Here is a 13127-nt window from a genome sequence, read left to right as displayed (position 1 = left end):
TCTGTTCGACACGATTATGTTTCTAGGTTTGCCAGCACCATGCCCGTGCTGCTGGGTCTAATTACATCACTCGGGGCAGTGGGGTAGCCTTGTGGTTAAAGCGTTCGCTCGTCACGCCAAAGGCCTAGGTTCGATTCCCAACATGGGTACAATGTGTCACGCCCATTTCTGGTGTCCCCCGCTGTGATATTGCTGGAATATTGCTAACAGCGGCGTAAAACCCAACTCACCCATTGCATCACTCAGACTCACTCACTTTGTTTATCTAATTAGCTATACGAGACACGATCCAGCGGATGTATTGACTGAAACTTGGGAAGCAAACAAATAACGGTAGACATAAAATATAGATACTCTAAAAACAAGATGGAAAATAATGGCTAAAAGTAATTACCGTGATACCCAAGAATGGTGATTCAGTGTTTATTTATTACATTATGAATACATTTAATATGTAAACACAAGAATTTTAATTAATCCAGTTCATTGACATGCCCTTCAGTTTAAACCCTCACTTACAATGCAGTTATTTTCCTTAGGGAAATACGGTAATGTAGCACCGTTGAGTTAATCTCCGGTCGATGAAATGTCTCATGCATCGGTGAGATATCTCGTGTCGGAGGGACATTTCGCCACTCCCTTATTTCATCAAGCAAAAAAATGGCTATTTGGGCGTCCGCGCGCATGCGCTGTCGTCCTCGTTGGATGTTATGGAGAATATTATGCCGGTGATTGGGCTATTATTACTGACATGCTGAAATGTATGGGCGTGAAATGAACAAGATTTCTCTTTGTTGCTTCTCCCACAGCCTCAACAGATGCGATATTTTGATGTATAGCGATAACCCCCGTGTAGAATGTATTTGTACTGGGATCATACTTGTTGAAATGGGTTTGATATTAGATTATCATCCCAATGTATCATGTCCCCGGAACGTTGTCTGTGTGTAGAATATCATCTAAGCGCTTAATGTAACAACCGGCGATTCTTGGAATGATCCGAGCGAAACGAAATTATCAGTTATGCCCTTTGTGCATGTTCTGAATGAATAAAACAAGATCCGATCTTAAATACTTGTCAATGAGGTGTTGAAACATATAGATGGAAAATGTCCTATTGAATGTAACACTTAAAGACGAAATGGACTCGGACCAGTTGGCAGATGACCCAGGTTGATATACGTCATTAAAACTCAGTTTGCTTGTTTAGATAGATGTCTTCATGTGTAGTACTCCAGCAGTTAGGGTGGGTACAATGTGTGAAGCCCATTTCTGATGTCCCCCGCCGTGATATTTGCTGGAACATTGCTCACAAGCGGCGTAAAACTCACTCTCACTCACTAATTCAAGTGACTTCTCCTTCTTCAATTCTTTCGATATATTGTTGAAAAATGGAATATGTTTCCACAGTCCTACGGGTTTGAACTTTCACTTCAAAACATCAACAAACCATGGATCATTCTGTTTTAATTGCAGTTATTTTTACAATTATCACTTTGAGGTCATCTTTGAAAGCGGTACTCTTTTAGAGTATCGCTATTCATTGTACATAGCACTACGATTAATTCGGTTACTGTTTTACGTAGCGTAACACTGGCGTATTATCATTGTTCTACTGGCGACGATGATCAGACCAACAATAATCATAATTTTCTGCCAAAGTGTGCTATATTCAAAGTACGTAATCCCTTCGGTAGTTCACACCAACCATTACATAGGCGAGGTGTGCGGATTATCGATTCAAATCAAACGAGTTCACCGTAAGCTCCTAAAACGAGTTAATCATCCACATCATTAGCGATAGGTGTGCGACAGGGCGACGCTCTCTGCCCGCTGTTATTCATGCATTTTGCTTGCAAGATGTCAAACAAGGGCGGCGCTCGAGTGTTTATCACAGGCTCTTGTACGTACTCAATAATCCGTATAATCGTTAATAAGTCTGAAGATAAGTAAATTAGTAACGCGGCGGAAATTTAGGTCTTATGCCGAATCGGTGCCTATGTGTCTGTGCCCTCTCTGCCTTCAGCGCCGTGTGCATATCACCATTTGACACGAACAAAAATCGCTTTCTCTCCGTAAAAGTGTGAATTTCATCGAGTCATGCTGATAAGTATGAGAGCCACAATGTCTACCAATCAACGCATGTGTTTATCTGGACAATCTATTATGATCTGTTTTTTTTTTGTCATAGGTCGATTAAGTGTAGATTTTTAAAAGTGCACGTGAATTGTGTTCTGTTTTATAGTGTGTCTTCAATCTGCGTGAAGCTGTGATGTTACTGTTCTGTTTTTTGTGTAATGGACATTTTTAAAAATCGAGGATTATCATTACTGTTTTTCTATATCTTAAACGTTTGTTGTTGAGAGTACATTCTGTTGAGTAATCGGGAAAATGTTATTTCCGCAAATGATTTGACTTTATTCATAGCGGATCCACTCATAATCATTATCTGTGAAAATATTCATGCAAAAGTCGGTTTTACAAATAAATATTGCGATGTAAAACAAGTGTTTAATGTTTCATACGTATGTTAGTTTACTGTGATATTATGAATAAAAACAAAACGCTGAAAGAATGCAGTCAAAAAGACAATGTATAGCCTGTATATTTACCCGTGAGACCTGTATTCGCAACAACAGATCCACATCCGTAACAACATATCCGTACCCGTAACATCGGATCCTACTCGTCTCATTAGCGATCACTATCGCCCTTATCCCACTTCTTACATCGACAATCGACAGCGAAACGGGGGCTATTTACTTTCGTGAGACCCTGGTGGAGCTGCCTCCCCATTGAGAAACCCTGACGCCAAAGTAATTTATGGTGGAATGGGTGAAAGTGGTCCTAGCCAGTGACATTGTCAGTAATAATAAATTCTCCCCCATCGAACTTGTCTGTAAGTAGCAAGTACTGCAGTTAAGTGGTCGCGAGACCCTCGGATTGTACGACCCCACGATCAGAGTTTGGGCTTCTCGAGGGGAGAGGCAGTCGTTTTCAGTGTGTATTGTCGTGCGTTTTAGTGCGGGACGGTGTTTTGTTTTTGTTTCAAGGGTGCTTGAGAAAGCTGGTCGCACCCGCCCAAACGCATCATGACCATTTCTAGCATTCCAGTTTTTACTGGCATTGTTTGAATTGGCTTTTCAAAGGGAACGCCTTCTTGTTCACAGGCTCTATAAAAATTAGTATAACCCAAACGTATAATTTTGTCTGAAACGAAATAAAATTTAACAAAGATAGTAGCCAATGTTTATGAATAGTCCGATGATTACTGTATTATTTCATTTCGGAGAAAGATATTTACAGCTACTTCAGAATGCTTAAGAATAAAGAAATGATATTACAGAGATTTATGAGTAATATTTGATTGCATGCTAAGCATTTGCCTTAATCTAACCAATACTGCTGTCTTTGGGTCCAATGCGGTATGAGTGCACGAAGATTCGAACTCTACTAGCCTTAATTAATAGTTCTAATGTGTGGTGCAACTTTTCAAGTCGATTTAAACAAAAAGGAACAAAACTCTGATTCAGTATTGTTTACGCAATGTCCACAATCGTGCTTATATCATTATTATGATTAAAATCTCTAACAAATATATTCATGGCAGCATGAATGTTGTGTATATGTAAAAATGTGTTTCCTGTAAGAATCCATTAACTGTTAACCACATCAGAATCCTGCTCTCATGTTCAGAAGTAACGAAATAGACACGTCTATGTCTGATATCAAATGATTTGACAAATGATTAGGTCACGCTCATTATCATATGAAATTGACAGAACCCTGATAATGTACACTTTGCGTCCTTCGACGACCATTCCTGATAAGACAGACACGTGGGATGTTATTTTGACTCGTGTCGGGGGTTGTTAATAACTAAAAATGGGATAATGAGTAGATGTTGTCCATCTGTTTGATAGCACGTGTTTCAGTGTATTGTACAGACATAATGCTGGTTTTTTTAACGAATTCCATGATGGTTTGTAAATAACTGTTTTCTCCTTAACACAATGTCGATCGTTATATCTTATCCATATATCCATATAGTCCATATCATAGAAACAAATAACTTACAAGTACTGTTGTATTTCTCAACCACCCACTTGCTGTATAGACAGAATCATGTTCTGCCTCGTGCATATATTCCATTCTACACACACTACACATATTCTACTCGACACACTGGCAGGCATATTTTCTCCTACACATATTCCCCTCTTCAGTCAGATGCATACTTTCCCATCTACACAATCCCATGCATATATCCTATTCTACACAGTCTCTAATATATATTTCCCTCTGCACAGTCAAATGCATATATATTCCCATTTCTTATGCATATAAACCCTCTACACACTCGTAGGCTTCATTCTTAGACACCATTATGCACCCAACGTTCGTCTGCTGGTCATAATTTTTTCCCCCTCTTTGTACCACCCCCCCCCATTTCACATATTGGGTTACCTCATGGATACATCTTCTCTCATTCTCTCCATATTTTATCCCAAACTTGCAATTTTCATTCACCTAATTTTTCTTTATGCATGTATTTCTTCTTACAATCTCAACACCAGTTAGTCCCATGCATGCATCACATCACTCATTTTTTCTCGTATACATCCTCTCTCAAACTGGCGTTCTCTGTCTAGTCACGTACAAATTACGTCATGAAACTTTCATTTTCTCATAAATACATTTTCTGCTACACATACTCTCTCCCCGAAATATCTCTCTATATCTCATCCCTCCCTCATTCCGGCTTATCTCCAAATGATGTCATGTGTAGCGGAGTTGCCAAAGAGCGTTATACCACTAAATCCCACTACATTCCCACTACATATTTCGGCCTTGACAATTGTGCATTCAGGCCTAGACGGGCGGCGCCGGACAGATTCGACCTGGGCCTACAGCGGTCCGTGTTAGCTGGCGACCATGGGGCTAGCACCTTGAACGCTTAGAGGGTACTTATTAATTACTCTTCTCTTACACTGCAACTTGTCGAGCAAGCCGTGTGTATAGCTGATTGGTCTTTGGTAGGTTTCGCTCAGTTAAATGTCACTCAAGTGTTATTATAGGCCTGTGAGCTGGCGCTCGTAAATAAACAAAGTTATCGGAGAATCTGTCCAGGCTCTGTATAAAGTCATCTGGGGGCGATCAACGTGAATGTAGAAGACTATAGTCGGTGAAATCGACAGGCAGGTATTGCATGTTAGACTACGGTATCGAATGACAGTTTAGGATGTCGATTTCGTTGATGGGAATGTCAGTTTAGATAAAGTACGACGCCGGTTAGCATGTCAGAAGACTAATCTCCCGTAATACACATCCTGCTTTGAGCCTAATTGGACTGATAAATGACTAAATGACCACCCAGTTTCTTATCGTCAACAACTGGACAAATAAATATAATATTTCAATGAATATGTCACAGATCTGACATATTGCCCCCTTAAAACAACGCCGACTGGCCTACGATATAGGAAACAGAATGTCGGCGAACGGCGTGTTTGCGCTGTGGCGACTCGGGCCCGGTATAAACACCACGAAACAACTTCGGGACAGCGTGCCGGAGGGCGTGACGTCACAGCCTTGGCGCCAGCCGTACTTACGAGGCTAAGTTAGGCTGGAATTTGAAAACAGCAAATCATGCTACACCGAGTCGCGGACCCTCTCTCGCCCGACTGCCTCGGTCGGCGATTGATGGCGGGGGTTGAAAGGGAATCCACGGGTTGAGCGAAACCCTACTGAACAAGGGGTTGTGTGTACATTCGCGTTATGCTGGAGACATCCAAACATTAGCGGGCGACAGGAGATCTACACATACACTGAAATCGATATCTGACAGTTAACCACGATATTCACACCTCCACCTGTCACTCAAACTCGGGGGCGGGGCTTGACACGAGAAATTGACTTCCGACGAAGTCGGTCGATTTTTCTCAGTATACACGCCACATTGAATTCAAAATGACGGATCATTCGTTGTATGTCAAAAGGAATCGGTAAACTTAGTTTCTGCGTCAATATTTTGTAAAACAGAAATTTCTGACTGCGTTTATTCCGTGGGAAGGTTCCCGCCGCTGTTGGCATGTCACCCTACAGCACAATTTGACATGAGAGCGGAGAGTGCAGCGACACCTCTTTGTGAGCCGAGTAACATGTGTACTTGTCAAAACCACGCCCCGCTCGTTAAATGATTGGTTGAGAGGCAGATAACGCGGCCAATCGGCGGCGCCCTTTCGTCGCGGAACAATGCCGAGCATAATGCATGTGTAATACCGGCGATGGGCCACAGGCAAGGGACGATCACATAACCCACTACATGTAGCCTTAGCCGTAGGTTTAGTATCTCGCTCATGATTTTGCCGGACACAGCAAAGAGCTCAATCATGGCGTACAATCCCTTTCTAATTCACAGACCCATGGATTACGCGATGGGCTCTCTCCTCTCACAGTCGCCGTTCCTCCCAACAATGACGATACAACACCCTGGGCTGGCAGCCTCCCTGCTTCCAAAGCTCCAGCACGGGCTTGGGCGTGGTCCCATGACCCCCTCGGACATGATGCCACACCACGACCCCTTCAGACCCCTCCGTGGGATGGAACCCCCCGACATGGAGGTCAACGATGACCCCAAAGTAGAACTAGAAAGCAAAGAATTGTGGGAGAGCTTCCACAAACTCGGCACGGAGATGGTGATAACAAAATCTGGCAGGTAGGTGATATTAATCCGCTATTGACAACATATCTGCACATTTCCCGCAGAACAGAGGATGAAATCGACAAGACATTTACACATTTTGCTGACATATACACCAATAAAGAATACCTTTCCATCTCGTTGGATACACTACAATGGGAAGACTAATTACGATGGAACAAATGGGATAATATCATTCAGTATAGTGTTTCGTCAGCGGTACGTGCGATATCGATTCCCCGTCGATGTATTATGTCCAACACTATCTGGAAGAGATAAATGTAAAACGCACTGTTATATCAACTAAGTGAAACACTTCACCTGGAAGTAAACAATTGAAATATCACATGTGGAAATAAATACCCCACTTTGTAGCTGTGATATTAAAAATTACTTCCCCAATGTACCATTCCGTTATTTATCCTAAGTTTTCAATACAGTATAGTTTCCAGAATAGACACAGTTCATTTGCAAAACGCCCAATATATTTTGATGATCTTGCATTGAAAAATATTTTAAAGGTTATAACTGATATAAGTGTTGTAGTGCATTATTTGAAGTACATAGTATTGATGCTTACATTGTAATGTGGTATCATTATAATGAACCACTTTTCAAAGCAGCGAACTTTTTGTAAAGAGATTGTTTGGAGACAGTGGAGCAGCTTCCGCTTTACGAAATAATTAACCTGTCGGTGTGATCAACCTAAAATGTTAAACCCTTGTCATTATATGGTATAATCATGATAATGTATTCTTAGTTTCATCATCATCCGTACAGGCAATGCTTGTTGTATGAAACGAATATTCCACAGCTCGTCATTTGAACAGGTGCTTCGGCAGTTAACCTCTCAAAAGGGACAAACACTGTAATTAACATGCTTGAAACATACATCAAACCGTGTTGATTTCTGCGGGATGACAACATTTATATCCGATCATACTGTCGCTGTCTTGTTCATTGTTGTGTAATTGACATGAAGTCTGTCACCCAGTGACATACAAGAACATATCTGTTTAGATTGAAATTAAACAGGCATACTAACTCGTACATAGTAATTTGGTGTGGATGGCTTCGCGTGACGTGTTTTGCTCTATACAATATCAGTATGAAATGAACATCACATTTACCCAAAAGTGCACACTTGATGGTTGATATGAACAAGTGTCAATTTTATGATATGGAGCCTGCATGATTTATAGCCACTGAGGCTCAATGTAGGATAATTAATGTAACGCACCCTAAACATTTCTAAAATATTTAAGCACATTATAAAGAACACTTCAACAGGTTTATGTTGAAATTGTGAACGGGACGATATCAATGTCTGTTCTAAATAGCACATTTATTTTGATAGATAGTACAAAGTACATTTGTACAAACTGATGTTTAGTTTAAAAGGCAGCGATATCATTTGCTCTATATCCAACGACTTGCATTGGTATCAGTTAACCGTGTATGGTCCCAGTTTAAACCTTTTGCCATTTTGTTGCCACGAATATTATATTTTACGAATATGATGCTTCCAAAGATATTTATGGGCATGAACAATATCACATTCCTACATTATAATCCCCGATTAATGACTATGTATAAGGGAACAAATCAAGGTATTTCTGAGATGGAATCACAGACTGCAATAGATTAAAGCCTGTCAAATATTTTGCTATTGATTCTATACAAACGAAATACCCTTTACGTGTAAACAATGCTTTGACCTGATTTGTATAATAAGAAAACAAGTCTTGACTATCCCGAGATGCTGGTATATTTAATCATTCATTTCGTTTCTTGGATAAACAATCGTCAACACTTACAGTGTGAAGTTCTATTTAGTTATCACATAAACCAACAATGAAGGTTTTTTTAACTGGTTATGAAATGACTTGGATTTACTTTCTAGTGATTTCATCAAGTGTTATGTATAACATTTTCTATATATGTTGTAGACAGAAACATGCCATTGACTACTGAAATCATCCTAGTTTCTATGAAACATGTCGACCAGCATTATTTTCTTGTGAATTTACAATATTAATTATTTCCACATGAGCATAACAAATACCGTGTTTACATTTATCTGAGAATTTTTGGTCCTTGGTTTTGTAGAAAAGTTCATGTATGATGCGTTCTTGTTTTCTCATCGTTCTTGGTACATCATATGTCTGTCTTAATCACCCGCCAGTCTCATCATAACATTTTTAAAGTGCTTATTTGTCTTGTAAATTATTGAACTGATATGTACATATAATTAACGGTAAATTACATGTGACAAACGGCATTGACAACCTCATACAAAGGGCACTTTGACAAAGAAATATACAAAGGATCCCGTGTTTATTTTGTGTTGTTGTTTTTGAGCGGGTCAATAAGTGTAAACAATCTATACAAGTCTAACAGACTTGCATCTTGTTTTAAACGAGACTCGCGTGGAGCAACGTTCGAATATAATGCATTCACATCGAAGACACTTCTTGTTGAGCGTGTCTCTTATTGAAGTACGCGTTCTGATAACTATCGATGTGTATCATAATGGTATGATATCCGCTAGGACTGTTATTGTTTGTCATAAACAATATTCTACCTGCTTAAACATGTTTATCATCATCATCATACATAATCTTGAAACTATCGAAAACTAATAGCTTAACAATACTATTCACAAAAATACCTTAAAATGGAATTCAAATTTGGTATTTGAAGACAATAACTTGAATACATGTTTTAAGTTTAATAGTTTGAAATGGAGTGTTTTAATGCTGTTTATGTCAATATTTGTATCAGATAAAGAACACTGAAATACCTTACACAATGCCTTTTGTATACAATAGCGTACAGTAATTTGATTCAAGTACATAGTAGCTGCTGGCACTTGTATTAATGTGCCACATCCCTTACATTGATTTTTAATGAAGAACGTCATTGTATTATACAAGAAAATAGGTTGTTTTTTGCCGATCCCCGTGCAGTGCATTTAGACTGTACATTGAAATCAGTGTACTGAAATAAAACCTCAGGTAGATGATATGGTGCTACGTTTACAAGTCAAGTGCACGACTTGTGAATACACACGGTGATGGTGAAACAGAACCGGCTTAATTTCTGGCACACAAATACTGTAATATTTTCTTTTGTTAGCTGTTTCACGATTGAATTGTTATCCCATTGCAGTACAAATTCACCAACAACCAATATTCCCGGTTGTCAATGATTGGTTTAACGAGAGTAATCCTCTAAACAAATCCGTATTCGTTTCGCATATCATTATGTAGTTAATTCGTCCATTTTCTCTCCTCTTCTTTCTTTTGTTCATATATACTTTCTCTCTCTCCCTGGTTCTTTCTCTCTCTCCCCGTATCTCTCCCTATCTCCCCCCCCCCCTCTCTCTCTAATCGAAGCACTGGTATTTAAAGCAGTTGTTACGATATGTCAACTACCATGTGCTTTAAGCACATCGAAGTGAGTTGTTAACCTTTTATATAACCTTTTGTAACCCTACGACAACAAATTCCAATTTACAATGTTTCAATACCATCATAATACTGGAGTCCATTTGAAATATGTGGACACCTATTTCCTGAAATGGACAACGCCGTGTGACATATTTCAGCAGATTACAACCCTTATGATACACGTGTCCTAATATAGCTATCAACTCGGGATCACAGTTTCATAAACAAAATGCGGATTGCACCTTCGTTTCATGATTTAGCACGATTTGCTGTATCCACCAACTATTAATTTTCATACGAATTGGTTACAACATGGTTTTTTTAAATCAATATGATGAAATGAAAAAGCCGCACTGGTTAGAAATGAACACCTGTGTTAAGCGTGTGGCGACATGCTTGAACGAAAGTCTTCTCCAACCATCACACGCTAGTTTGAAATATATTACCAATTGATGTCTGTTCCATCTGTGAAGCAGGAAATATATTCATAACAATAAAGCCACAATTCGTTGGTATATTGATTTTTCTTTGTTTAATTCCACACAAATTTGAATATATGGCTTGTAATGCTTGATAATTTTTACTTAACGGAACTTGAGTTCGGTTTGATGTAAGTATTAGTGAAACAACTCCGGTGCTATTGATGACAATGAACATAGCCAGAAGCGTGAAGGTATCCCTAGGCATTTCGTAGTCAGTCATTCCGCACTCAGTCCCTCCCGTTCAAATTATACAACAGATGAGTCATCAGCACCAGATAAAAACTAAAATCAATTTAAAAATGAAATAATTTATCATAATGACGGCAGGTCAGTTTTATAATGTCGGACAGGAATTTGAAACATTTCAGTTCTCATAATGTCAGTGATAGCTGGTATATTGTTTTACGTTGTATAGCATAATATTTGTGGTTCTTTAACTTAAACTTCAGAGTCGACAAAGATGACGAGGTCATTATGTTCACTGTTTCAGCAGCAGTATAGTGCCACGAGACGCTATTCAATGGAACTATTAATGGCAAATACACCTACAGTCATATTATATGTGCATATGTTGCTATCAGTCCAGGACAAGACTGTACAAGATATGGTTCAGAACAAATATTTGCTATAACACAATGAGTTGTGGGAATTCCTCTATAGTATGGCGGTTCTCCGAACATTAGCAGTAAGTTCTCCGAACTGCAGATCTTTATCTTGGATGTAGTTATGGGAAAGGATTTCTTGATAGGAGGTATCACATTGACACTGCTTTAACCATTTCTCCAAGACGAATGTCTGCGACACCGATAAGCTCAATATGTAACTATCCATGTCAGAACGTTCAGCATAGAATATTATTCCTTTTCATGTCCCTCCCAATTCCCAACTCACCACCATCCCTTTCCAACCCCCCTTCGATCTTCCATGTTCTGTTGTTGACAAAAAGGTTATTTCCGTTTCTTCTGACAATATCCCAGAAACGTTACTTATATTTTGGGGTCTTTGTAATCGATTTGTTCGTGGATCTAACGTTTGTAAGCCGACGAAAATAGTGGCCTGCAATGCATCATGTTGTACATCTGTAACATCGCGGGGAGTGGACTACTGCTGTATGTCAGTTTCTGTTGGTGCACCACAACTGTTTCACAGACACGTCTCCAGTTGGTCTCACAGTGCCTGAACCACATTATTTTCCCTACAGCCTAGCCTTCCCTGCAATGCTAAAGTCCTAAATGAAGCAAGTCTAGATTTCCCAAGGTTCTGAATCTCTGCTCACCCTGGGGCTCCTTTTCAATTTAAATGAGTTTATTTGTTATAATCCTAATTATAAAAATTGTGTTTATTCGGAGACTATGATGAGACTAGTTTAACACTTCTCTTAAACTGATGCTTGGATCTGGTTTGGCGGCGGTTCCAGTAAGCGTTTAAGATTGAACTATTGAACCAGTTAACATTTGTATAATCTACATGTAGTTATATCTACAAATACATGGTTGCATTAATTAGAAAAAAAAATAATTCCAGTTTCACGCACAGAGCTATTTGCAATGTCTAGACCTAGTTGAGAAGTAGGCCCTAGAGTATCGCGCTAACACTATGATTGGAAAGTGAGGTATTTAGACTGATTCGTGACATATACTTTAGTACGTACATGGACGCTGTGAGAAATGTAGGCATCTTCCGTAGCATCAGTGGGATGAATCCACCTACATCTCCTGTAATCCGCTCCACAGTCACTATGGTTACGCCAACTAAGGATCCATCAGATTTATGCATAGCATTTGTAATTAAATGTTTAGCCTGATTTTGCTGTATTCAAGTTGTCAACTAGAGATTAAACTTTCTTCCTGAAAGTACGTTCAACTCAGCAACTTTAGGCCACGACGAGCACCACGAATAACTGATTCTTGAGTTCAAACAAGCCAAAACAATATCAGAGAGAGTTTCATGTGAACAGAGATCTCATTAGAATACAAAACACTTTAATCCCGTTCCTCCCACGAACTTCGTTCAATTTTAATTTAATAATCATTGCAGTGGTGGTTCTTTGTTCATATTTCCAGCCATGATTTGTTGACGTTGTTAGAAAACTACACGTCATCGTACTAGAAGTACATGTAGTAAAGAGTGTAGGATCTTGTCTGATCCGAGCGTTACTTACATTGCATTAGTTCAAGTCTGGAATAGTAATGGTGGGTAGTACGTGGTCACATAATCTAAGAGCAACGGTTTCGGGTACTACAGAGCTTTGATCATCCTACTTTCCTTGATGCTATCCTGGTGTACGATCCACACGTTTGAAACCCCATGTAATTACAATTAAGACTGAAAGCTTGAGATATTCAGACACTATATCTATTACATCCAGGTTGACAAATACAGTCGAATGATATCGTTGGTTTGAACAGGCCTCCATTGCTTACCAGCTTTTCATGAATTTATTTATTCGTTAGTACTTCCTTCGTTCATTCATGCATGCTGCCAACAAAC

At 39.3% G+C, this 13127-nt stretch overlaps 1 protein-coding gene across 4 annotated transcripts in view; it reads left to right on the top strand.

Annotated features, from left to right (window-relative positions):
• LOC124271454 (T-box transcription factor TBX2b-like) overlaps positions 1-13127 on the top strand; it is a 107895-nt gene that overhangs the window by 46448 nt on the left and 48320 nt on the right. Inside the window, exons 1-2 of one of the 4 annotated variants that reach the window (XM_046706611.1) lie at positions 5798-6005; positions 6422-6718. In XM_046706611.1, coding sequence (XP_046562567.1) covers positions 5971-6005; positions 6422-6718 — 332 coding nt within the window. In that variant the 5' untranslated portion in view covers positions 5798-5970. Of the gene's footprint in view, positions 1-5797; positions 6006-6273; positions 6719-13127 lie in introns of those variants that run through there. The other 3 variants (XM_046706609.1, XM_046706608.1, XM_046706610.1) reach the window with 3 other exon arrangements.

This window comes from Haliotis rubra, unplaced genomic scaffold (genome assembly GCF_003918875.1).
Source record: "Haliotis rubra isolate DU_JTF1 unplaced genomic scaffold, ASM391887v1 Scf160, whole genome shotgun sequence".
NCBI classification, from domain to species: Eukaryota; Metazoa; Mollusca; class Gastropoda; order Lepetellida; family Haliotidae; genus Haliotis; species Haliotis rubra.
The sequence above is the reverse complement of the archived record's forward strand: the minus strand, read 5'-3'. Positions and strand labels throughout refer to the sequence as shown.